This window comes from Leguminivora glycinivorella, chromosome 5 (genome assembly GCF_023078275.1).
Source record: "Leguminivora glycinivorella isolate SPB_JAAS2020 chromosome 5, LegGlyc_1.1, whole genome shotgun sequence".
Lineage (NCBI taxonomy): Eukaryota > Metazoa > Arthropoda > Insecta > Lepidoptera > Tortricidae > Leguminivora > Leguminivora glycinivorella.
In genome coordinates, this window is record NC_062975.1 from 19,448,603 (window position 1) to 19,476,436 (window position 27,834).

General features: G+C 36.6%; 1 protein-coding gene across 8 annotated transcripts in view; it reads left to right on the forward strand.

The window, feature by feature from the left end:
- The window catches only part of LOC125226645 (PDZ and LIM domain protein 3), a 48,586-nt gene that overhangs the window by 18,166 nt on the left and 2,586 nt on the right, over positions 1–27,834 (forward strand). For 5 of the 8 annotated variants that reach the window (XR_007177097.1, XM_048130680.1, XM_048130679.1 and 2 more), the window contains 4 exons: positions 11,585–11,665; positions 13,066–13,267; positions 24,598–24,744; positions 26,694–26,738. Coding sequence is in view for 7 of the 8 variants with exons in the window: in XM_048130680.1 (XP_047986637.1) it covers positions 11,585–11,665; positions 13,066–13,267; positions 24,598–24,744; positions 26,694–26,738 (475 nt within the window). In the remaining variant the exon portion in view is untranslated. The remainder of the gene's footprint in view (positions 1–11,584; positions 11,666–13,065; positions 13,268–24,597; positions 24,745–26,693; positions 26,739–27,834) is intronic. The other 3 variants (XM_048130683.1, XM_048130684.1, XM_048130686.1) reach the window with 2 other exon arrangements.

The following is a 27,834-nucleotide window of genomic DNA, read 5'->3' on the forward strand; positions in this document are numbered from 1 at the left end:
TTCTCTGCCAAATGGAAAAAAAACAAGAGGATGTTATCAATTTACTATTTCAATAGTTTCTTTTCAATCAATTTTGAGAATTTCTAGAAAACTAAAAACTATAAAAAAAGTTGAGTTTGACCCGACAGATCAGGGTGCGTAGCTGAATGGCACTAATTACGAAACGCTCACGAAACGAAACGCTAGTAGATATCTATCTATATCGCTCGTGCGTATTGGCGCGACAGAGCCAGACTAACTGGCACGGCGTTTCGTTTCCGTTTGGCGTCGGAGTAATGCCATTCGGCTACGCACGCTGTAAAGCTGCTAACACATGACCGTACGAGCACCGTACCGCACCAAGGTCATCCATATGGATGCTTGCTAGCTTGTAAATGGGAGCGAGAAATAGTTATTATTTTCTCGCTGCCACTTACAAATCCGGTACGCTCATCTGTTAGCACGATTAGATTACCAGGTTCTGGTTTCTTACTAGTGAAGTATTATATTCTTTTTTTCTTACCAATTATCATTCATGTCCTTTTTAATGCATGAATGTCGATATGGTTATTATCCTGACGTCGATAAAAATTACACAATACACATCATCACTAGGCCAAGAACATAACCTAAAAACAGTTTGCAGATGGAGAAGTAATATGGTATTAGTTTAATATTATCAAAATTGAACGAAACTCCCCAATCTCAATATGACAATGGAAAGGTGGGGAAAATCAGGAGCCGACATAGTGTGGTCACCCTACTTGATACATTTGTATGAGAAAAGTTATGTCTGAATATCTTTAAAACCAGACAACGAATATAAAATATTAGATGGTGGATATTTAGTAAAAATTTTTATTAAATGTTGAAGTACTTTCGAGTGTCTTAGGTGCTACAAATCGTAAGATATTTACATTTTTAACTTTCTCAAAACGTGTGGACTGAGTGAGCACTTACAAAAATTTATTATAAAAAAACCTGACACGTTAGTGGTTCGTTTTGTATTTTACAAATTCCCATTTCACTTTTACTAAACTATACACATATAATAGCGGTCTAAATCTTATGTTTTTCATCAAAATTCGGCTTTTCAAAAGTGTGAGGATTGAGTGAGCATAAGAAACTATTTGTAAAAAATTAAATACGTCACTAGGTGATCTAATATTTATAGAGGTAGGTTGGCCTATTTTTTACTAAATGTTAGTATATAAATATTATATGTTAAATGAATATATTCACTGTTTTCGATGGTAGTTTGTGAGAACTGAGTGAGCACATGTTAATGGCTGTATCTTTTGATTTATCTTTTTACAAATTCAGAGATTCGTTTTACAATTGTTTTAGAACTTTTACTAAATGATCAGCATATTTTTTTTTATTTTCGGAAGGTGCTCACTCAATCCACACACACACACCTTTATAAAGACTTTCTAGGAAAATTGTTTTGAACTTGATAGGTTCAGTAGTTTTTGAGAAAAATACGGAAAACTACGGAACCCTACACTGAGCGTGGCCCGACACGCTCTTGGCCGGTTTTTATGAAATGACTTCAGTTGCCCATAAGATATATGATTTTATTTTTATGTAATTTTGACTAATATTTGATATTAATGAATTTTAATGCTAGAGACATAATCTGATTGCCATATGAGGCAAAACGTCATGTTGTGATCGTTTAGATCGAATATTACCTAAAAAAGGTATTACCTACCTACTCCTTGTTTAAATATCAGATTGCATTTACGAGGTTTTCATTGCCGATTTATTCAAATGCAAAAAGAACTATAACATATTACAAACACCATTTAGCTTTGTTAAATAACAAGGCTGAATGATCTTTCTCTCTAATAATTTTCACCTCTTATCTTTGATGACTTCGTGACTCCATTCCAGTTACACTTGGGACTCTCGGGTAGACGTTCTTAGCCAGAGGGCCTTACGTTACGTATACAGCGAAAAAGTTTTGGTGTTGCAACACTTGCAACCTATTTTGAAAGGATAAAATGTAAAAGCGTATCTGCTTAACTACTTCATCTTGTTCTGCAGTTCAATACTAAACAGGTCTTCCGCCGCGGGATACATAGAAGACTTCTTTTTGTCAGAAAATTTGAACAGTTTTAGTTCTGTTTGTAATTTATTTATTTATTTATAATGTATTCGGATGCTAACAATAATGAAAGTGCAGCGTTTGATACGGTACTCAGTGTCACTTGATTGATTGAGTTAAATTGATATACATTTACATGAGATTATCCACAAATATTCATGAAAAAAACCCTGCCTGCTAAGCCGCGGTCCCGGCGGATTCGAATCCCGGTAAGGGCATTTATTTGTGTGATGAGCATAGATATTTGTTCCTGAGTCTTGGATGTTTTCTGTGTATATAAGTATGTATTTATCTATATAAGTATGTATTCGTATCGTCGCCTAGCACCCATAGTACAAGCTTTGCTTAGTTTGGGGCTAGGTTGATCTATGTAAGATGTCCCCCAATATTTTTGTTTATTATTTATTTACTTATAGTCATACTTGTTATGGAGAATTTTTGGCCAAAAGCTGCACTTTTGGATGGAAGCAAGCCGCTTTGCATGGTGATAGTAGACATTATAGTAAACGATTTTTTCCGAGGATATCGAAATTTCATCTCTTAGGAAGCCGAGCGTAGCGAGGTGTTTTATGAAAATGAAAAAAATTCTATCTTTTTATTGTATCGTCCGATTTTGACAAAACGTATCTCAAATGAAAGGTATTAATTTGTGTAATTTAAAAAAAATACAAAGAAAAAAAATTTAAAAGAAAAGTAAGAAAAAAATAAAAAAAGTAAATTTCCGTCTCGCACTGAATAACTTCAAAGAATGACAGACAAAATGTACAATGTCGATATACAAGTTTTTTTTAATCGAAGACAGATAAATTTTTAGTTGAAAACTGAAGACCGCATCGAAATCAGATCAGCATTTTTTAAGATACAAGTTGCCAAAGTTGGGAAAGATCGCTTTATATGGCCACTTTGAAATTCCTTTGCCAGAAAGTCAGAAATAACATGTTTTTCTGACACAGAAAAATACATAGTAACAGTACACATCAAACTAAAATTAAAAATTCCGAGGATATTATAATTTCATCCCTTAGAACGACGAGCGTAGCGAGGTCGGTTACGAAAACCGAAAAAAAAATCTCATTTTTTTGTACGTCGTCCGATTTTGACAAAACATGTTTCATTTGAAAGGTATTACTTTATGTAACTTAAAAAATATTGAAAAAAATTGGAAAAAAATGTAAGATTTAAAAAAAAAACCTTAATTTTCGTATCACACTGAATAACCGCAAAAAACGGTAGACACGGTGTATAATTTCGATATATGATTTTTTTAAATTAAAGAAAAATAAATGCATGATTATAAACTAAAAACCGAATCGAAATCGAATCAGTAGTTTTTAAGATGCAAGTTGTCAAAGTTGGCTTAGTTCGTTTATATGGTCGCTTATAATAGTTATAATATAAATTCCTTAGCCAGAAAGTCAGAAACATTATATTTTTCTTACAGTTAAAAGTATGCATAGGTAATAGACATCATTATAAACATTTTTTTACAAGGATATAAAAATTTCATTCCTTAGAAACCCTTACAAAGACGATCCAATAAAAAAAACTGCCTTTTTTTTGTTTTTAGTAACAGACATCGCTACGCTCGGCTTTCCAAGGGATGAATTTTTTATATCCTCGTAAAAAATTGTTTATTATGATGTCTATTACCTATGCATACTTTTAACTGTGAGAAAAATATAATGTTTCTGACTTTCTGGCTAAGGAATTTATAAGCGACCATATAAACAAACTAAGCCAACTTTGACAAATTGCATCTTAAAAACTACTGATTCGATTTCGATTCGGTTTTTAGTTTATAATCATACATTTATTTGTCTTTAATTTAAAAAAATCATATATCGAAATTATACACCGTGTCTACCGTTTTTTGCGGTTATTCAGTGTGATACGAAAATTAAGGTTTTTTTTTTAAATCTTACATTTTTTTTCCAATTTTTTTCAATATTTTTTTTAAGTTACATAAAGTAATACCTTTCAAATGAAACATGTTTTGTCAAAATCGGACGACGTACAAAAAAATGAGATTTTTTTTCGGTTTTCGTAACCGACCTCGCTACGCTCGTCGTTCTAAGGGATGAAATTATAATATCCTCGGAATTTTTAATTTTATTTTGATGTGTACTGTTACTATGTATTTTTCTGTGTCCGAAAAACATATTATTTCTGACTTTCTGGCAAAGGAATTTCAAAGTGGCCATATAAAGCGATCTTTCCCAACTTTGGCAACTTGTATCTTAAAAAATGCTGATCTGATTTCGATGCGGTCTTCAGTTTTCAACTAAAAATTTATCTGTCTTCGATTAAAAAAAAACTTGTATATCGACATTGTACATTTTGTCTGTCATTCTTTGAAGTTATTCAGTGCGAGACGGAAATATAAATATTATTTTTTTCTTACTTTTATTTTAAATTTTTTTCTTTGTATTTTTTTTTTAATTACACAAATTAATACCTTTCATTTGAGATACGTTTTGTCAAAATCGGACGATACAATAAAAAGATAGAATTTTTTCATTTTCATAAAACACCTCGCTACGCTCGGCTTCTTAAGGGATGAAATTTCGATATCCTCGGAAAAAATCGTTTACTATGATGTCTACTATCACCATGCAAAGCGACTTGCTTCCATCCAAAAGTGCAGCTTTCTTTTCATAACTAGTATGACTATTATTAAATAAGGTAGTAGTGCCACTCAAGGAGTAATTTTTGATATAAATCGCTTTAATATCGTAAATGTGTTAATTTTACTTTAAAATTTGTTTTCCAAATGAGCTTCTTAAAAATTGCAATGGTATTTCTGTCATTCACAATATTCGAATTATTCGTTTTATCCGGATTTTAACGTGCAAATTATCCGAATTTCAAAATCAGCGGATATATCCGGATTACAATACAAGCCCTATTCGGTGTCACTCCTAAAGTAGGTACTTACAGGCGACCGTAACGACATATGTCAATTAGGGACGCAGTTATTTGTAAAAACCGGCCAAGAGCGTGTCGGGCCACGCTCAGTGTAGGGTTCCGTAGTTTTTCGTATTTATCTCAAAAACTTCTGAACCTATCAAGTTCAAAATAATTTTCCTAGAAAGTCTTTATAAAGTTCTACTTTTGTGATTTTTTTCATATTTTTTAAACATATGGTTCAAAAGTTAGAGGGGGGGGGGGGACGCACTTTTTTTCCTTTAGGAGCGATTATTTCCGAAGATATTAATATTATCAAAAAACGATCTTAGTAAACCCTTATTCATTTTTAAATACCTATCCAACAATATATCACACGTTGGGGTTGAAATGAAAAAAAAAAAATCAGCCCCCACTTTACATGTAGGGGGGGTACCCTAATAAAACATTTTTTTCCATTTTTTATTTTTGCACTTTGTTGGCGTGATTGATATACATATTGATACCAAATTTCAGCTTTCTAGTGCTTACGGTTACTGAGATTATCCGCGGACGGACGGACGGACGGACGGACGGACGGACGGACGGACAGACAGACATGGCGAAACTATAAGGGTTCCTAGTTGGCTACGGAACCCTAAAAATGAGAAAGCCTTATACGGTCAACCGGGGTGGCTTTAAAACGCAGGGGTGACTTTGAAAATTTAGTTTTAAAGTCATACTGTAAGTAAATTCGCGATTTTCTATGGTAGATTTACAAGAATATTTATTGATCTATTATCTATCTACTAATTACATGAACAGTTTCAGTAAATAATGAATGATGTTAATTTTAAAGCCGTTCAAATACCATCAAAGTAACCCCAAATTTTCCTAAAGCCACCCCGGTTGACGTAGCTCTCCCGCTCTTACAATCCCGTACTTGTTGGACCTTGGTCGGTTTGGTCGTCTGTAGACAGTGTAGACACTAATACACTCGCCAACTACAGTTGTGTATTCCATGTAGATACACCAAGGGCCCAATTCTCAAAAGCTTGTAACTTATTGTAATAATTTTCTAGAAATGTAAGTACATTATGCAAAATAAATAAGATATTTTTATTGCAGATAAAAGCTTTGACATAGATGATGAAGATCTAGCCTTCAAAAAAATATATATAGAGAAAAAACTACCCCATATCCAAGCGATTCTGATGACCTTGAGTTGGATGTAAGTGCTTATAGTGTGAGAAAGCTGTATAAAATATAATCTGCACTAATTTGTATAAATATGTGTGTTACTTAATCTGTGTGAATTTGTAATAGTGATATGTTTTTAAATGTTTTTAAGGACCAAGATGCAGTCCTTGAGAGAGCACAACCCATGCAATCCATTTATAGTGAACCGGAACCGGACGCGATGTGCCCTTGTTCATGCAAGCGTAATATAGTTGCAGTCGTTATAAGAAAAAAGTTAGAACAAGTTCCCGAAGAGAATTTACGGGCTTGTTTAGAAGATCTCGAAAATAAAATAGAAAAATATTATTAAATGTGTATCAAGATTATGTGTACTCTATCATAATTATAGCTTCAGTGTAAAAGTCAATCATATTTTGGTACATTCGTTAGTGAAATATCGTTATAAAATAAGGGTTATTCCACTAGTCAGAGTTACCACTAAGTTGTTACCAGTGGTAACTACAATGTTATTTTCCTATAGGCAATTACTGGAAAGATTATATCATAAGATTCATAAGTTTTGTTTTATTTTATACACATGTAAAGCATGACCAGAAATATATGACTACGCGCCATGTAGCGGAATTTCATTAAAACTATTTTCTTCATAGTCATCATACTATACTGAACTGTCACTCCATACATCAGAATAACAGCGCACTCCTGCCTGACAATAGTTATTTATATTTCTGGTCAGGCTTTAGTTTCTTAACCATACTTACCATATCCAACGCGATCAATGTTATTTTCACCAAATCTAATGGCAACAGCTGAGACTGTTTCCTCACCTTTAATTGATTGGCCTCAATGGCCACTGCGTAAGAGTCGTTAGAGGTGCACATTGACTTGCCTAATATCAAGGACGATAGATACCGGGACTGACAAAGCCCATACAAAAGTTTACCTCTGAAATGTCCCATACATTTCCGAGCGATTATTTCCGAAAAAATTAACAATATCAAAAAATGTTAGTAGTAAACCCCTATTCATTTTTTAATACCTATCCAACAATAGGTATATCACACGTCAGGGTTGAAATGAAAAAAAAATCTCTCCCCACTTTACGTGTAGGGGGGCGGGCACCCTAATAATGTTCTCATGCAATGATTAGTTGGTTTCGATTTAGCTTAATATATTTTTTGTTCTTATTTATGGTGTCTGTATTTAGCTCTGCCGTGAAAAATATTTAAAGAAATAAGGAGGCCGTTTCATCACCGCCACCAGTTCAAAACAAGGTCCCACGTAAGAAGAAAATAAACATCGACGACTTCGATACAGGCACAAGCTTCATGAATTTTAGGCTGTGTGGAAGTAGCAAGTCTTCAAACCTAGCTTATTAAATTGTCATTCTCTAAAACCATGCTTTAATTTTCTACAAATATTAACGCGAAACGAAACCCAGTACTCGCTGTCCCGATTATACATGACGTCGGCACATTATTGCCATATGAAAACGATTTGTAGCGACACTCTTCCAGGGTCAAATAAAAACTTGTCAGGCTTTAGTTACTAAAAAAAATCCGGATTTAATCCGGAGTTCGGATTTTGCCCTAAAAATAATCCGAAAATCCGGATTTTATATTATTGCAATCCCTAGGTATAACCCAATCCTTTCAGAAAATATTTACTTTATCACAAAATTATTTTAAACTTTCTTTTTGACATCGAAAAGGCTTTAGTTTTTTACATACCGAATAACTTTATTTCGGTATCATGATTCCTTTTAAGATAATTACATTATGTATAAGGTAAGGAATAATATTTAGAATACCTAAAATATGACAAATTTGCATTCTATTCAAATCAGTACGAGTATACTTCACGGAGTCCAAAACTATACGCAAATCAGAAGTCCAAAACTAGAAAAATATAGATAGAGACTATAGAGAGCGATTGCGGGCGCCGGTCGGCTCGAGCGCGAGTACTTGCGCCGCCGGCGTACGCGTCTGTGTGCGTGCGCCACGCGCACACACAACTTTACTATACAGGGCCTCTCTGTGGGTTCCGCCCCCGTCAACGCGACGGCGATAAAGACCTAAAAATCTGAATTCGTGCTTGCCTCCTGTATCGTCTTAATCCTTTAATGATTCCGTTAACGTGAAACTTTAAGTAGACAGGTTTTATGAAGACAATTGGCCGGTGAGCCCTACAATTTTAAAATTTGCCGCCCTTTATACATGGTGTATATTCTATGCTGTTTCTTCCTATCCTAATAGTTTCAATATCAAGCATACACTATCACTGCACGTTCGCTGTTTATATAAACGCCGAAAGTTGCAACTCAAGTAAATGAAGTAAACAAAACAAACAACCTACCTTCACCTTCATTGCCGGCCGCGGCCGGCCGGCTAACCGAAACAGAAATATACATGAACTTCGTGTGAAAAAGAGACAGCGAAAGGCGGCTCGTGCGTCGGCGAAAACGTTCGGCTCTGGCGCTCGCTACAGTCGCTATACCTACTCCCGCGCGGCTCGGAACGAAATAATATTGGTTTTAGGAACGCTAAAATTCTGTTCGTTCATTTAAACGTTACTGTAAGGAACTGTTCTTTGAGGGAACGAAATAAGAACCGAAACCGAAATTATTTTGTTCCCACTGAACAAAATTTATAATGAACCGTTCGTTTAGGGAACGATATAAGAACCGTAACCGAAATTATTTTGTTCCCATTGAACAAAATTTATAGGTAACGGTTTAAGAACGATATCAAATGGTATTTGGGAACGGGTTCCGATCCCTGAGTGATAGAACCCTACGAAATTTTTCTCTCCCATTTTCATACAAAAGTCCTCATTTTTTTCGGAGGATTTTAAGATTATTGATAACATTTATATTTTTACAATTTGTTTGTTTAGTACAGTGATAGGTATTTTTGAATTTTTTGTTGCTATTAAAGTAATGATCATTTCAAAAATTACAGTAATAATATATTATTACCTTACCAGCAGGTGCATTAGGGTAATTCCGAATGACAAGAATGCTCTGGTAATTCCGAAAGGGGAATCTTGATATGATGGAAATAATGGTGATTCTTATGCGACATTCGTAATTAGACGACTTTCGGAATGACCCTAATGCACCCTATTAAAAAATCTTACATAGTTACAAAAGAACATTAAAAAATAGTGGTATCCCTTTCAACATGTGAGAAAAGGAGACGACATCGACACTACGATGTTGCCACTTTTTAATTCCTATTCTTTTTGGTCAGACTATAAGCGAATGTAGAGTCTATGATTTTATTAATATAGGTACCTCCGTCAATTTACGTGAACTAATTGTCAAAAAATAAAAATTAAATATTATATATTTGACAAAATATGTAGTTCTAATGAAATTCCGTAACATGACGCGTAGTCATATTTTTTGGTCAGACTTTAAGCGAATGTAGTCTATGATTAATATAGGTACCTCCATATACCACAAATATATCACATAATCTCAATATCCCGACAGGAAATTAGGGACCATATTTATATGAAAATGCGGCCGTTCCCAGTTTCTCTAAAACTGCGCAATTATTATGGTTAAACTTAACAAACTATAAACATCGCTTGTTTCCATATTTCAGAAGTAGGACATTTAATGTTTACATGCTACCATGTGGCCCTAATTGTAACAAGCACGTTTGCATGAAATCACACGCCTGTTCAATGTTCAGTGCATTTTGTTTACTTTTAAAAATACTCGTATATACTATGATGTTCGTTTTAGATTATACATGAGTATTGTAGAATTGTTTACAAGAGTATTTATTTTTCAAGTTTTATTTTTGTTTATTTAGAATTTTACAGTTTGGCAAATTGGTACAGGAAGTTACCGTTTGGCATTGGAAAAATGTCAGTAGAAAAACCGTATTTTTTTAGGTTTCGATACCAAAAAGATATTTTTCCCCTCACTAGCTCGGAAACACGTGTTCTGTCATTTAATACCAGCGGGTAAAAAGTAAAAACGCATTTTATCCACTAGTGGGTAAAGTAATTTAACCTTGAATAAAGTAAAATTAACTGCTTTAAAATTGATAAAAGTAGGTGAATCTAGTAATAATGATGATTTACCACCTGTGAAACTACTAGAAGCAGTGATAAACGCATTTTTTGCGTTGTAGTTTCCTCGCTATAGTGAGGGGAAAAGTTTTGTGTTACACTCGGGTGCAAATGTATTTTACTTCTCGTGTGTTAAAAAACTCGCAAGTTCAGGATTCTATTCTCGAACCACTCGCTTCGCTCGTGGTTCAACTATAGAATCCTTTCACTTGTTCGTTTTTCAATTCCACACTCGACGTTAAAATACAACTTTGCCCCCTTGTATAACAAATAACTATTAAATGGGCTAAGATGTGACGGATAGTTCTCTCACAAAAAAAACATTGCAATTTGCAAGTCTTTTAATACTGCCGAAATGAGTCTTCCAAAGTACTTTAGAGTTCCAGAGGTCCAGATGCTAGAAAAAATTTATACCAACGTATTACTTAGACTTCAGATAGATACTCTTGTATATTTATTTGTCCATACTATTCAATGTTCGATTAACTCTTTCACTGCAAGTACATTGTGCATTAAGTCAGGGATAAACTAGGGGAACAAAGTGCCGCCATATAGTTACCTCAGTGAAAAGACTGCCGAAGTCGAGAAACGACATCTGGCGACACCGATACAAGACTTATGTCGCCACAATGTCGAGCGAGGTCCGATAACATCGCGCCACATCGCTCGCCGTCCCTGACGACACGCGTTGTGGGATGTTGGTCATCTAGTGTATCCCTGACTTTACGCTACGTAATAGTTAACACTTTCGCTACCAAGAACCCGACTGTCGGGTACACCGCTCGTAGAAGCGTAGCCGATTACATGGGTTTCCCCGTATGTAGCGAAAATGTCGTAGCGCCGCGTAGAGCCCGGTTTCGAAAGTGTTAACCTCTACGAAGACTTTTGCTACGACCTAAGACCTCCGCTACGAGGTAGCACTCGTAGCACTTCTACGCATTGAAAGAGTTAAGGAATCCAATAACGACCTGTCATCTACTACATTCGAACTATAATATGCGTTAGAAATTATCTCTAGATACGATGTCACTTTTGATATTGACATGATCGGATTATTATCGTATCTAGAGCAAATTTTTGACTTATATTAAAGTTCGAATCGGGCAATAAGCATTTGTTTGAGTTGTCCAAGTCAAAAGTTGATCTGTAACTGAAATGTCGCAATCGCGAGGGCCACGGAACGTGTGCTCTGAGCTTTCACGCTCAACGCGTGCATTTCGTGGACCGAGTCATCACACTATTGCAATTTGTTATTAGTTCCTTACACGGCACAGTATGAGTTTGTTCATTTTGTTACCATGTTCATATCACTCGCGCCATGTGTAGGGACGTGGATCGTGATCAGCCGCGCAGCGCCTCATCCCTAGCGCCCCGGTCGCCTGTCTTCAATGCGAACTCGCCATACAGGTATGTTCATTCTTCCATAGCACAGCGTAGTACCTGGGTGCGTAGCTGAATGGCAAAAACGCTCACGAAACGAAACGCTCGTAGATATCTATCTCTATCGCTCTTGCGAATTGGCGCGACAGAGTCAGACTACCTTTTCGTTTCGCGTCGGAGAAATGCCATTCGGCTACGGGGCCTGGGCACCATCTATTGCGAATATTGAGTTATAAAGAGTTCTAAATCCAAGAACACTATCATTCACTCTCCGCTCCGTGGCAAATGATACGCAAATGTCTGTGTCGCAGACGAAAGAGCGATAAAGAGAGAGAGAGAGAGAGAGAGAGAGAGAGATATGACTTCGGAGCGTTTATGATAGTACTCTTTGCCACAGCCGCAGATAATTTTGAGAAGTTTGGCTGTTAGGCTGTTACGATTATATAAAATACCTACAGATTCTGTAGAAAAATGAACGGACAATGGCATATTAAATTTGTAAGTTACGCAAGCTTAAGATTTTTTTTTGAGAGATTAGAAACTTACCTTGACTTAGTCTCCTTTACAGATCCAGGAATTGGAAGATTTACATTTGTGTTCTCATTATAAAGTACTAGCTTTTGCCTACGGCTTCTCTCGCGTTAGAAAGAGAAAAAGGAGTCTATGTCACTCTTCATCCCTTCAGCTATCTGCACTTAAAAAATCACGTCAATTCGTCGCTCCGTTTTGCCGTGAAAGACGGACAAACAGACACACACACTTTCCCATTTATAATATTAGTATGGATACCACCACATAGTAAGTAGTAACACTATGTCTCATCAGTATCGAATGCGACATCTGTGAAAACTTCGTGTCTTTAACAGTTACAAGTAAATAAAACAATTGGTCACACAAACATTAGTTGGCACACAGATACATCTCTCAGATTTCAATGTCAGATTCCATTAAAACCAATGCCCTTGTGTGTGATGTCATTGTCATTATGTAAGTCATCTCGTCAAGAACAATGGTCAAGATCATTTCTAAATTGAAAAGCTGAAAAATTCAATGTTAAATATTTCGGGATGTTCGAGTTTGAACATCTCGGAAAACGAATATTAATTGAGCAGTTACTAGAATTTTACTAAAAATAACGTATTAAATACATAAGGTATTCGACTATTCTCTAGGTTTTTGTGATTATAAGGCTCAAGTCTCAAGGTTCAAGTTTATGTAAATTAATTGCACTCCTTGAAATAAACAGAAACATTTAGAAAACTATCAACAATGCTAAACTATGTATAAAACTTGACGAAGCTTAGGTAGGCACGCAAGGGTCCCCAAATAAAACCCTTCCAATCCAGCTTACATATTTGACTACGTTGCATTGTGCTTGAATCTTTAGAAGTTAAAATATTGAGCATTAAAACGTACGCTGTTCACAGGACTCCAAGCCCGATGCCTCCGACGGCGTTCAGACCAGAGTCTCTACCCCGCACACCGGTTCCACAGCAGGGCTACGGGCCCCACGGCCACGCCCAGCAGACCTACCCGCCACAAATCGAGGGAGAGTATCGCACAATGATGCTCTCACCTACTTACTCTTCAAGGACAGATGATACGCTGGATGAGTCTTTGAATAGCCAGGTTAGTGAACTCTGCCCCGCACACCGGTTCTACGGCAGAGCTACGGTCCCCACAGCCACACCCAGCAGACTTACCCGCCACAAATCGAGGGAGAGTATCACACAATGATGCTCTCACCTATTTACTCTTCAAGAACAGACGATACGCTGGATGAATCCTTGAACAGCCAGGTTAGTGAACTTTGCCCCGCACACCGGTTCCACAGCAGGGCTACGGGCCCCACGGCCACGCCCAGCAGACTTACCCGCCACAAATCGAGGGAGAGTATCACACAATGATGCTCTCACCTACTTACTCTTCAAGGACAGATGATACGCTGGATGAGTCTCTGAATAGCCAGGTTAGTGAACTCTGCCCCGCACACCGGTTCCACGGCAGAGCTACGGTCCCCACAGCCACGACCAGCAGACTTACCCGTCGCAAATCGAGGGAGAGTATCGCACAATGATGCTCTCACCTATTTACTCCTCACGGACTGATGATACACTGGATGAATCTTTGAACAGTAGTCTCTAACCTATGGGTCTAATGAGAAACAGCATGCCTAAAACAGCCGACCTAGCTACAGCATATTCCTGTCGGTCACATAATCCTCACGGACAGTCAATGCACTCGACGAGTTTGAAAAGCCAGGTTAGTCAGTTCACTAGTGTAATAAATGACTTTTGTCAAGAGGGCGCTGTTATTCTGATGTAGGTATGTGGTGACAGTTTAGTATAGTATGAAGAAAATAGTTCTAATGAAATTCCGCAAGATGGCGCGTACTTAGTCATATATTTCTGGTCGGGCTTTAAAATACCAAACCGAAAGGGCAAATAGGCTTTCAACATCTTTTAACATTGCCTCGGATAGTGTATGCTGTTTGGCATTTGGATGCTATTTAGCATACTTGTTAGCGTATTATGTGCCGTAACACTCAGTTTTGCCCCAATCGACAACATGATTTAGCTCGTCCACATTTCGTCTATTTCCAAATTAATATCAATTATGCCAGCTCCACCTATTCGTACTATCTTTCACACTGAGAACTATGTATCTTATTGCAATTGCACATGAGACTCACCGATTATCAATTTAGAGTTGCAATGCTCCTTGCATGTGCAATATTCGTCATATTTGTTTTGAGACGCTGCCAACGCAGCGGCCGTGTCATTTCTGTTGCACTGTCCAAATATATTAAATAGTAGTCATGTTATACTGGGAGACGAATACCACTTGTCATAGCTATCATATGACTTGTGTAATAGGGCTCACTGATTATCTGGTTGCCGAAAGAAGGTTATTTGGCGTTGTCACTTTTTGGTTTTAACTGACTGGCCAATATCGTCCGGCGAAATGATTGTGAGTGGGCTTGTTTGATGCCTATTTAAGATGCCGTCTCCAACGCATGTTCTTTTATCCCTCTCACTGTCGCCAACGTCATCCTGGAATGCGAGGGAGTGAACACACAACGGGCTCAAATCCTCAAAACGATGAGGTCACTCCAAGAAGCCTGTGGAGACACCAGAAGGATCCTGCGCATCTGGGCGGAGTTAGGCTGGCTAGACCCCTAGCCGCACGGACATTGTCCTCTCTCTGTGATGCTAAATGCGGAAATCCGAGCCCATAACCATAACCCTCTCACTGAGCACCCTAAGGCACTGACCAAACACAGGCTACACCTGGAACCTGTAAGGTACAATTTTCTCCCTGGCACTGCACTGAACTTATGGAAGACAGGGAAAATATTTCGATTATATGAAATTATTTCCAATCAAGAGTCCCTCGGTACGCGTCCTTTCAATCGCTATCTAGAGGCACTTACTACATTCTCATTGCAATTTTTTACAATGTCTGCCAAATTTATCCAATTCACTAATCAACGGGGTAAAAAAGAACCACTTACTTTAACACATAATGGCAAAACCTTAGCAGAGTGTGATAACACCAAGTTCTTAGGTATTGTTCTGGATGATAGATGCACGTGGAGCATGCATGTCGATAAAGTTTGTACCAATATTAGTAGATATGCCTATGTTTTAATGCGCCTGTCAAAAACTGCTGATAAAAAACAGTCATGAAAGCATATCACGGATTTGTGGCATCTAACTTAAGATACGGATTACTGCTCTATGGCAATTCACCTCATATAAATCGTACCCTTATTGCCCAAAAGAAGTGTATAAGGGCAATCTGCAACACCTCGCGACGGACGTCTTGCAAAAACCTATTTGTGGATCTAAAGTTGTTAACAGTACATGCCCTGTATATATATGAAGTGTGTGTCTTTGTAAAAATGCACCCTAACATGTTCAAAAAAAAAGGGAAATAACACACTTTAACACAAGATTTCCAAACAAGCTAGTCCTACCAAAAATAAACACTAAAATGAAAAATAGCTGCTGTTACACAATGTGCATTAAAATATTTAATAAACTGCCTGAAGATATGAAAGAATTACCCCTTAATAGATTTAAAAATAAATTATACATATACCTAAGTCAGCAGAGTTGCTACAGTTTAGATGACTTCTTAAATTGCAATAACGTACAGACTGATTACTGAAACTTAACTATTAACTATTTAGGTACTTATTGTTTTAAATTAATTGGTCTGAATTGTTGTACCTACCTACTGACATCTAAAAACTGTGACATTCTTTATACCTTCTAATTTACTCAAATATTGCTCTTTTCTTATTTTAATGTTTAATCTCCTTTTATAATAGACGTATCTTTATGAATTTTAATTTTTTTTTCTCATGTTGAACCTAAGTTGCTAAACAATATTTGAGATACCAAATAATGTAAATTGTTATGTAATTTAATTATGGTGGGCCTAGCTTACTGTCTTCTTTTTCTCCCCTTGTTTGACATATAATTATCGTTAAGAATTGAATAATAAAATTATTGTTATAAGTAACTTAAGATAAATTAGCTAGTAAGGAATTAATTTGCATGACTTTTTGAAGTCTAAATGTACGCTCATATAACCATTGTAACATCTTATTGTACTACATTTATAGCAAATAAATATATTATATTATATTAAGTTTGAAAAAGTTTTTCTTTTCTCGACTTTAAAAGTCGGTATCTTGTCGATGTCCCGCCCTGAGACACTCAGGGAAGAGGAGCATCGGCGTCCCCAATATATATAGTGTTCCCTAGTACCTTAGATAAAATAGTGGTTGTATGGATGGCGGCTTGCTTTTGTAATATATGTATGTTTATTTGAGCATCTAATTTATCTATGTATCTATGTATGTTTTTTGCTACAATACCTGTGGCTCCTATTACTATCGGGATAACTGTAGCAGGCATCTTCCATAATCTTGTTACCTCTGTCCTCAACAGGTGATATTTGCTGAGTTTTTCAACCTCTTTTGGCCCTATGTTGTAGTCTGATGGAACAGTAATATCTATTAAATATATGTGCTTCTGTATTTTATCTATGTAAATAATGTCTGGTCTATTATGCGCTACTGTTACGTCTGTTTGTACCGGTATCTCCCACATAAGTTTTGCAGTATCGTTTTCTATTACCTGTGGTTGCGTTAAAGTTTCTTTCCACCAAAGGCTGTTAACATCGAATTCGTGCTTTTTTGCTATTGCCCAATGTACATATTGAACAATGTTGTTGTGTCGTCTGGTATAATAAGTGCCAGCCAGCTTCTCGCATCCTGAAACTATATGTTGCACGGTTTCATCTTTCGAGAGACAAAGCCGGCACCTACCATCCACGCCTTTTTTAAGTATGTCCCTCTCGATTTGGTTAGTGATTACAGCTTGATCTTGAATGGCAAAAATGGATGATTCAAGTATAGGAGATATCGATTGCTTCTTCATCCACCTGAATGAGTACTCGACGTCTATGTTTGTCTTTTCTAAAACTGCTTTAAGGAATTGACCGTGGAGAGGTTTACTCTTCCATATATTAATATTCTTTTTCACTACAGCCGATTTAATTTCTTCATCTGTCCAGTTCTCATTTCCTGTAATTGCCAGTTCTCTACAAAATTCTATTGCATCCTTCTCAATTGAATATTTATCCCGGTTTCTATCATGTAATACTATTGCCTTTATTAAGTGGTCATTTTCGTTCTGTAGATATTGTTTATATTTAATAATTTGTGTTTTGTATACATTTTCCATATTCATTAATCCTCTACCTCCTTTATCTATTGGTAAGTAGAGCCTGGTAACGTCTGCTTTCTGTTGCTGCGCTTTATTCATAGCTAAAAATTTCCTTGTTTTTGTATCAATTATTTGCTTGTTTTTGTATTATATTATATTATATTATATTATATTATATTATATTATATTATATTATATTATATTATATAATTGCAACGATATCTAAGCTCAAACATTCGACTAAGTCTAGCAAATTCTCCGATCCACCATTTTGTATCATGTCCTTGGCGTTTACGCGATATAGGTTAACACATACGTCTGCCTGGAGCCGTGCCAGGGCTCTATTATGTCTAAAGATACGTTATTAATTAAACCAGCCCACTGACGACACTAACTTATGATCACAGGCTCTTTGGTCGTGTAAAACTGGTCTAAGTCAATAAACTTTAGCAGGTACTTTCATTTCTCGAAAGTTATTTTAAGAGTGTTAGAATTTAATATTGTCTTCGGTTACCGCGATAGTTACTCATGAAATAAAACTATGGAAACGGATTAAATCGCGTATAATGAATTTAAAATACATCCCGACGTTTCGAACTCTTTACAGCGTTCGTGGTCAACGGGTGACTGAGGAAAAATTAAAATGTGCAAAAGCTACCCACTTACAAGAAATATTAACGAACCATGACCACAAATAATATAGATTTCTAAGGCAGGTTCACACACTATTAATAAAGCTAGTTATACAATATTCAAAAAATGTTACCATTACTCTGTTAAAAAATAATTAACCAATTAATCTACACAAAATTGACAAAGAAACAAACTGCAAATGTCCAACACCATACAACACAAATGCCTCACAGCCTTCGTCGTGCTTGTTCCATTATCAGATGTACTAATGGATCCCAAGCCGACACCGCCGGGTTTTTTTAACAGAGTAATGGTAAAATTTTTTGAATATTGTATAACTAGCTTTATTAATAGTGTGTGAACCTGCCTTAGAAATCTATATTATTTGTGGTCATGGTTCGTTAATATTTCTTGTAAGTGGGTAGCTTTTGCACATTTTAATTTTTCCTCAGTCACCCGTTGACCACGAACGCTGTAAAGAGTTCGAAACGTCGGGATGTATTTTAAATTCATTATACGCGATTTAATCCGTTTCCATAGTTTTATTTCATGAGTGTTAGAATTTGTTTTACAATAAGAAAAATATCGCCTCAGCCTACACCCCAAGGATGCGATGCATAAAAGTTCATCATTAACTTTTCAGTCTCTTGAATGTACTTAAGCTTAAGTACTAAACTTATTATTTAATCGTATGGCGATGTATACAAATAGGCAAAATAAAAAATATATAGGTAAGGCAACATAAGTTTTGCAACCACTGCACAGCACTGGGCGTCAACTCCTGTAGAGCATCCGGGCTACCCGAGTATGCCCGAAGTGGGTACCGCTGTATGATGTGCTGCATGGTCTATTCTTCGGTGCCGCAGTCGCATAGCATGGAGTCTTTCCATCCCCACTTATGAGGCTTACTATGCAGAAGCGAAGGTTTTATTTTGGAAAAATCTCAGAGTTTAGTCAAAATATCGGTTGCAAGTATCTAAATTAAAATGGTGGTTCCTACGACACTAGCTACATTCCTCATAGTTTATGTAGGTATACAATACAGGTATAAATTAAGTACTTACATACACTTAATTAAGGGTCAGTTGCACCATCCACCCTTAGACAGGGTAATCAACGTCACTCAAGAGTTCTATGTAACTTGCCATAGAAAAACATTTTCAGACTGTCTCCGAAAGACTCGAGCGTGCCATGCAAAAATGAATGCTATTTTAAAAATAATTCAAGTTATTTAACTGTCTTAATGTAGCGTCTTCCTATATCAAACTAGCAGGGTTTGTGATAAAAATACCATAAATACTACTTATAATCCTATTCATGCGAATCTAAATCGGTTTTCTGATTCATGGAGCGCAATTAGACTGCGTACACGCATTCGATGTGGGCATGAATTGCTGCGAATATGGCAGCAGTTCAAGTTTCAGCTGATGTGTGGAAAATCGCGGGTTTTCGCGCTACAGTAACTTTAATAATGTATTGTAAGTATACAAGTATTATTTATGCTTTTCAGTTCATCCATTCTATTTTCAATTCAACGTTACAATACAGTGTGAAGTCTTATTGCTGCATACAATTTTATGGCAAGTGATTTTATGTTCAAGTTTAGAATTCTTTCTTTTAACTTATTTGGCATCCAATATGCAGGTAAGTACCTATATCTATTCCGTTGGGAACATAATGTATTTTCAACGTATTTGGCATTTTAATTAACAGCTCTTATAGGTCTCCATCATTAGTGTTTACTTAAAACCAACCCCATATCCATACATATTCAATAACTGACCATACTTAAACTTAAGACATTGTGATGAAATGGGCCTCGTGAAAGTCGTGAACGATAAAAAAATTAGAATGATGTAGTTTCCTACTGCTATTGGAAGTATTCGCAGTAAACACTAGATATTTGCATACCTATTCCCACACAAAATTCATTTTTGAACCTTAGAGCAAACTTTCATGCAAATGCCTATGTAGGTATACATAATTGAACATTTAAGTTTGAAGCAATACTCGTGAATTAATCTGTACCGTAAAGCAAATTGGGCTTGAGTCAAGGTGCCTTTGAAGTGTTTACCTTGACAATAGGTGTTTTTCTGGAGAAGTCAAAAGTTGGAACCGACTTCCTACTAGACACGCGTAAACTAACCTCCAACGCTCGCCAATGATCAAGTATCGGACAATAAATAATGACAGGTTAACAGCGACTCCCACGTCACGCCTATTTTCCCGCTATTTTCCGAAATAGACTGCATCACGTTGTTTACGCAAAGCCACTGGACCGGCAGTCCGCGCTCGAACCTCGCTCGACCAACGTCCGTGCTCGCTACTCGACAAAAGTGCTTTAAGTGCTGCAGATATGGCCGTCAACCCTAACTTCTTCCCGAACGGATACCAGGATCCCATGCATCCTGAAGATGAAGTCGTCACCAACTGGGTGCGTTGCTTAAACCTGAATACTAACGTGCTAATCTAAATGAGATCCTCTAAGTAAAGGATTCTTTGATGACAGTGATTTAGATTAATATTCAAAGCCAGATGCTTGTTGGATTGGCGATTTGGAATCGTGAATTTCTCGTATGTTCTAAAGGCATCTAATTTGGGAGCACTTGAAGGCGTAGTGTTACAAAATATGTGATGTAATAACTCGTGGGCTTTACGGCGTAGTTCTCCGCAGTGAGTGATTCGTCGGAGATTTTCAGCACTTTATGTTGGCTTTTAAGAAAATGTAATATTTGACAGAAAAGTTGACCAAGACATCTAGGTCATCATAGCATAGCGCTGGAAACGAACCAGCGTAATCATTTTTCACGGCTGTTATTGTATTTAAGTCATTATTTATGTGCAAACTGCTTGCAGTATTAAGTAAGTAGGTTCCATTCTCTCCATCTTCTTCCATTTGTCTTCCTTCTTAAATTGATGTGCACCCTTATTTCCTATATCATCAAGTTTTATCGTTCCACTCTTTCCTTGCAAAAGACTTTTATTTCTGGGTTAGTTCCAGATCCAGATATTTATAACATCTTTTGTTTGGGGTTCATCATTTTGTACAGAAATTTAATCAGTGTATTTCTGTGGAGGAGGTTTTTGTCATTGTTTCATAAATTATGTGCTTAAGGAATTTGTAAGGTTAAATACGTACTTCGCGCTATAAGTATTCCTATTGTAAAGAAACTCTTATTTGCTTGAATTATGAAAAGTTTATTTTCTTCGACCATGCACTTAGTTTTTAATAGATTTCTTGAATAACTTTCGTGAAATTCACACTGTTTCCTCTATCTTGACTCAGAGGTTTGCACTGTCAGCTCGGCTGCCCAAAGCCTTCCCGCGCACGCCCGCAGTGTCGTTATAAGGCGTTGCCATGGTTACAGAGCCAAACAATGCGTTTTCAATTTTTTCGATACTGCGCGCATGCGCGGAAAGCCGGCGGACGCTAGCTTTGGGGAATAGACCTTTATGTAGGGTTTTAAAGATCTGTGCACGACCCTGTAAATGACGAATAACAGTCCGGGAGTAGAAAAAGTTTATTTTTTAAGTTTGCCAGTTGAATAACATTTGAAAGAAAACTGCCGCCAAAAATTAGTACCTACCTATATAATTCCCATTTTATACACAATCGAAAGTAAAATAATTCTATTAAATCACCTTCCATTTCACTATCATCGTATTTGATGTGAGTCGTCAGCTGTGGGTTATTTCCGTCGCAATGTCACGAAACGGACGCCCACGAGAGTTTCCTGGCGAGGCTTCTAACGAGTATTAATGTCGGATAAAAAAACATGTTTTGGCCTGAACTGCTTGTTACGACAACATTACGGCAGCATTGAGAAAATGTAACTAATGTATCTTCCATTTGTCTTGCACAAGTTGCCCAATCAATCGCATACAAATGCCCGAGACATGATCTGTTTAGTAAACTCGGCCGTACCGCAAAATTTTGTAGTGGCACTAAATCTGATAAAAATGTTTAAAAGAGGGTAAAGACTTTACTAAGTAGGTAGATATATAAGGATTAGCTGCGGGCGTAGCATGCAAATTGGATAGACTTTATCGCATCGGTGAGTCCTTATCGCACTTACAAATACGTAGGTAGTGCGAAAAGGACGATCTGACGTTAGGTATATATGGTTTACGGAGACCGTGCCTGTCTGTCTGAGGTCCATACGAATGTCAGATTTCCATCGCTGAAGTAGGTAAACTTGTGTAGGCAACTAAAAGTTGGACGTGGGAGTCTTAGAAGAGGCATACCTAGTGCAGTCCCACAGAATATATTTATGTTTTATCATAATTTCTGTAACTATTCGTCGGAATGTGTAATTCTTTTAGGATTCGCAATGTCCCGGAAATTTTGAGTTCAGGAAATCCTGATGAACCGGAAATCGAAGAACCTAATGGCATCAGGTCTTAACACTATGAAAATTTGATTGTTAATGGTGGAAAATGAAGCATATTTGCTTACCTGAAAGTGAACGATGTTAATGTGCTGGAACGAAGTGACATTTGTCCCCTAGTTTAGAGGGCTTAACCAGGACAAGTCTGGGAAATCTGAACAAATGGAAGTCCTACATTAATTTACACCCATACCCGCGTTTTCCACTATGATTTGGGGGCCAAATCGTGTGATTCTACCACCTCTCCCCAAAAATACCCATATCGCTGTTTACGCTTTAATAGTTATTTGTTATACAAGGGGGCAAAGTTGTATTTTAACGCCGAGTGTGGAATTGAAAAACGAGCAAGTGAAAGGATTCTAGAACTTGCGAGTTTTTTAACACACGAGAAGTAAAATACATTTGCACCCGAGTGTAACACAAAACTTTTCCCCTCACTATAGCGAGGACACTACAACGCAAAAAATGCGTTTATCACTGCTTCCAATAGTTCCACAGGTGGTAAATCATCTTTATTACTAGATTCACCTACTTTTATCAATTTTAAAGCAGTTAATTTGAATATTGTTTTGTTTCTTGTGTATTACTTGTAAACTATGTGAGGTGTGCAATAAAGAGTATTGTATTGTATTGTACATTCAAGGTCAAATTACTTTACCCACTAGTGGATAAAATGCGTTTTTACCCGCTGGTATTAAAGGACAAAACACGTGTTTCCGAGCTAGTGAGGGGAAAAATATATTTTTAATCACGGCATATATACCAAACACCCAAATAAAATATCAAAACCTCTATAAATAGCAGGAAATGGCAAGAATCCGCACTTTATACTCTGAGTAACGCGTTGCGTCAGCAGCTCGTAGGTAAACATTCAGGAATAGACGCTTTTGTTAGCGATAGCCATTTGGTGGCATACTTTTTAGTTTATTTTACAAAGTCGCTTAGCACATTGTTTTTATTTCCGGGAACATAAAAGTTCTTTGTACTGTCGGCATTAACATTTTGTTAACATAAAATTCCGTGTACCCTTCCGGGCAAAGTTGCCCTAGGAAGTTCAACTTTGCCTACACGATATAGCGATTCAGATTTTTTTAAATGTATTATATAGATGTAGATTTTTTTTTAAATAATTATACATTAATTATTTACTTCTAAGGGTCACTTGCAACAACGAAAATAGAGGGCTAACCCGCAGGTTAACCCACCATTTTATATGGAATTTGACAGATGACAGCCCACTAACCCTGAGTTAAGTGGTTGGTGCAAGTGGGTCTAAGCGGACGAATTGTTTGACTATGTCCCACGTGTGCTTTAAAATCTGTGCCTGGGCAGAAGGGTTGCCATTGGTTTTTATTTATTTTTAGGTCAAGATCGTTTAACTTTTCATTTATTGACATTGCTTCTTCAAACCAATATCCGGCCTTCAAACTTTATACAACATATCGCTTTGGAAACTGTCTCCCACCATATTTTCTTCTCGTCCCAAATCTTTGAAGTGGTTTGATTTTATAGCCGTCATCGACCCAAATTTGATTCTATCTAAAAAAGATTTCAACAGCAAGTTAAGTTTTGTGAAATATCCACTCTAAAGCATCTGATATAAGACTGAGTGTAGAACGATCCTAAATGTTATTTTATATAAATAGTGCGCTAGAAATCATAACCCACATGGAATAGCCTCGGGTAAATATAGCGACACGAGTTTAGTATAACCTCGATTACTTTAATGAATAGACGAACCTAAAATCCTCTATATTTTTGGGCAATGGCAAATAAACATGAAAATCATTTGGCCAAATGTCTGGAGATAGAAAACAATATATTGGGAAATCTAATAAAAATAAACTACTCTGCTCTGAACCCCTACGTACTTGTTTACTATTACAGAGTGCATTTATTACTAGTCTAGATTATTTAAGTGATTACCTAGTTCCTTTTTTAGACCTGTTCAAAAATTTCACTAAAATCTGCTGATAAATATGACTGGCAAGGAGCAAATATCAATCATCAGAAGCTGAAACGAACACCTCCTGTAAGCCTTCAATTTAATATTAAATATTTCAAGTTGGCCTCGACTGAAAGAACATGGGGGAGGCCGCATAGGACCATGGAAATTTCTTCCGTGATCCCTTTTTTTTCCATAATAACAGGATCTCATCATAATCATCATAATTTCAAATAAGCTTATATCTTGCAGCCATACCGCACGACGCCCCTCGTGCTGCCCGGCGCCAAGGTCCGCCGCGAGCCCGGCCCCACGGAGTCCTACTTGAGACACCACCCCAACCCGTCCATGAGGGCGCCCCCCAGCCACGATTACCGCGACACACTTATGAGGCAAAGGGTACGTTACGAGTTACTACACACATTCAGCAATTCTAATAAAAACATTACATGTGCCTATAACATTTGAAGAGTTCCCTCGATTTCTCCAGGATCCCATCATCAGACCCTGACTTGGTGCCAATGGGACCATCTCGGGGTTATACCGGTTCGATCAAAAAAAAAATTTTGAAAATCGGTCCACGATTCTCGGAGATATCGAGTAACATACATACAAAAAAAAAATTAAAAAAAAAATAAAAAAAAAAAAAAAAAAAACATTCAGTCGAATTGAGAACCTCCTCCTTTTTTGAAGTCGGTTAAAAAAGCTTGTACATTTGGCTCACGTCATCGATGTTGAAAAAATTGGTAGTTTGTTAGAGTAAATGATCCACCAGGTTTTCCAAAATGTCCCAGGAAGTTTATAGGTATGAGACTCTCCTTTTTAACCCAAAAAGTTATAAAAACCTGGTAACACAAAAGGAAAGTTTTATTTAAACTTCCTGGGACATTTTAGGAAACCTGAATTTACTCTATCAGTCTACCAATTTTTATCAATATCGAAACGCACAAACTTTTGACAATTACTTACGACACGGCGGTTTATTATGAAACTTTTGAAACTTGACGATGTTGACGATACTGACTTGACCTGTCTGTCAAGAGTTGATGGTGCTACTGGCACTAGAGGTAAAAACAGACAGGATTGGCCAGGCCTAGGGGTGCCATACTTACATGTGCAATGATTACATTAAAAGCCCTGATAATAAGGCAAATGTTTTGTCGCATCCCATGCGAAGTTAGAAAAAGATCATTCGTCATATAAAACTCAAATCAAGTCACCTTCCTTTTTTTAGTCTGTCATTCGGGTAATTTCGATGCATTTTTATTTCTTTAGATATTTCTCAGTGTGCAATTATTATCACGGCTGGCCTCCAGAAGTTGTTGATTAAAATTTACTTGGACTCCAGAAAATAAATTACATACATTTGTTAACACCAGCAAAAGTAAATTCAACGTGGGCACTAAAAACCAGGGACGAGTTCTATTTTAAATTTTATTACTCGGTAAAATAGTAAACAAGGTGAAGGCATGCACAGCTACCTATATATAACACTATGTTTGTTGTATGTATATATTCCAGTCCAAAGTATATAGGTACTTCAAGAGTATAAACAAGTAAGCTTGAAAGTGACTTGAAAGGAGACAAAGTTATGTTTAGAATAAGAGTAGATTGATATTTGTGGATGTGAATTTAAGAGTAAATATTTTAATATTTTATTTTGGTGAACAGTTCCCCAATAGATTATATTAGACGTATCTGTTATTAATCCGTCTCTCTTTCTTTCTGAATATCCAATGTATGTAATATTGGAGAAGAGTGGGCAGTGGGCACGTAGTTTACGTAGCTTAACTTTGCCCAGATACAAAAATATTATATCGTATAAAAATATTGTAAAAACAGGTTTCATTCCTCACTAAACATTTTAATATGTACCTACCGGAGGATCTGGTACTGAAATGCAAGACAAATGAATACCTACTAGTCATACTGGGAGAACAAAATTTATAGATACCTACATGCACTTACTTTTCTATGCACTATTTATACACACATGCATGCACACAAATACGTCCATACACATACACACAATTAAACTTGTACAATAGACGCTTTTGTATTGGTCGTTATTTAAGCCATAATTCTTAAGCCGTTGTACCTAGTTTATATAGGCACATTTAATTTTGAATCATACACAAACAGCATAACAATACGATTATTAGAATAAAATACTTTTAACTAGATGCACATTACTTTTAACTAGATGTAGATTTTTCCAAATTATGCCTGAACTAACGTACAAAATGTAAATTACTTTATTAGATTTTTAGTTATAGTTTTAGATAAAAAGCTAATTTAAAATTTGCACGGCTTAGCGAGTATTAAATTTAGAATTTTTGGTAACTTAGGTGGCTGAATCCGTGGTGCAGCGAGTGATCGGTGACGACAATAAGGTGGTTAGAGTGTGACGTGTTAGAGCTTCGAGCATGAGAATTTTCAGCAACTTGTGGCATTCTATTGCAGGCTAAAATAATGAACAACAGCAACAGAGAATGTCATATGTCATTTTCCAAATTCTCATAAAGTAAAATGTGAAAAAACAATTTGCTATTGTTGTATCTCTGAACGATAGATAAAATAGAATACTTAATTGAGAACCTGTAAAAATAATACGCAATAAGACTCTGTAATAGTTTTAAGTGTGTACTGTTATTTCCAAAATAGTCTATTTTGGTGCGAAATCATCAAGGTGTTATTATAACAACCTACACAGGTTAGCAGAGTTTTTTTTATTTGTTTATTTAAATAGCTGCAATAGACTGCCAGTCCACTCATCTGTCTATACGCCATCTTGATTTTCTTCATTAAAGCTTCCTATTTTCATCATTTCTTTCATAAAACATGCATTGGTTTCCACTCTGCGTGCTTTTCTTTTTATCTATGTCATTTTTAGGGTTCCGTAGTCAACTAGGAACCCTTATAGTTTCGCCATGTCTGTCTGTCCGTCCGTCCGTCCGTCCGTCCGTCCGTCCGTCCGTCCGTCCGCGGATAATCTCAGTAACCGTAAGCACTAGAAAGCTGAAATTTGGTACCAATACGTATAACATCTAAAGTGGGGGCTGATATTTTTTTTTCATTCCAACCCCAACGTGTGATATATCGTTGGATAGGTATTTAAAAATGAATAAGGGTTTACTAAAACCGTTTTTTGATAATATTAATATTTTCGGAAATAATCGCTCCTAAAGGAAAAAAAGTGCGTCCCCCCCCTCTAACTTTTGAACCATATGTTTAAAAAATATGAAAAAAATCACAAAAGTAGAACTTTATAAAGACTTTCTAGGAAAATTGTTTTGAACTTGATAGGTTCAGTAGTTTTTGAGAAAAATACGAAAAACTACGGAACCCTACACTGAGCGTGGCCCGACACGCTCTTGGCCGGTTTTTTTAAATTCAAATTGGCAAACGTGCTCCCAATAATCCACTTTAGACAGGTACAATACGGTCTGTTAATAATTAAAGTGATTTCGTTACTGAAATAATCGTCAG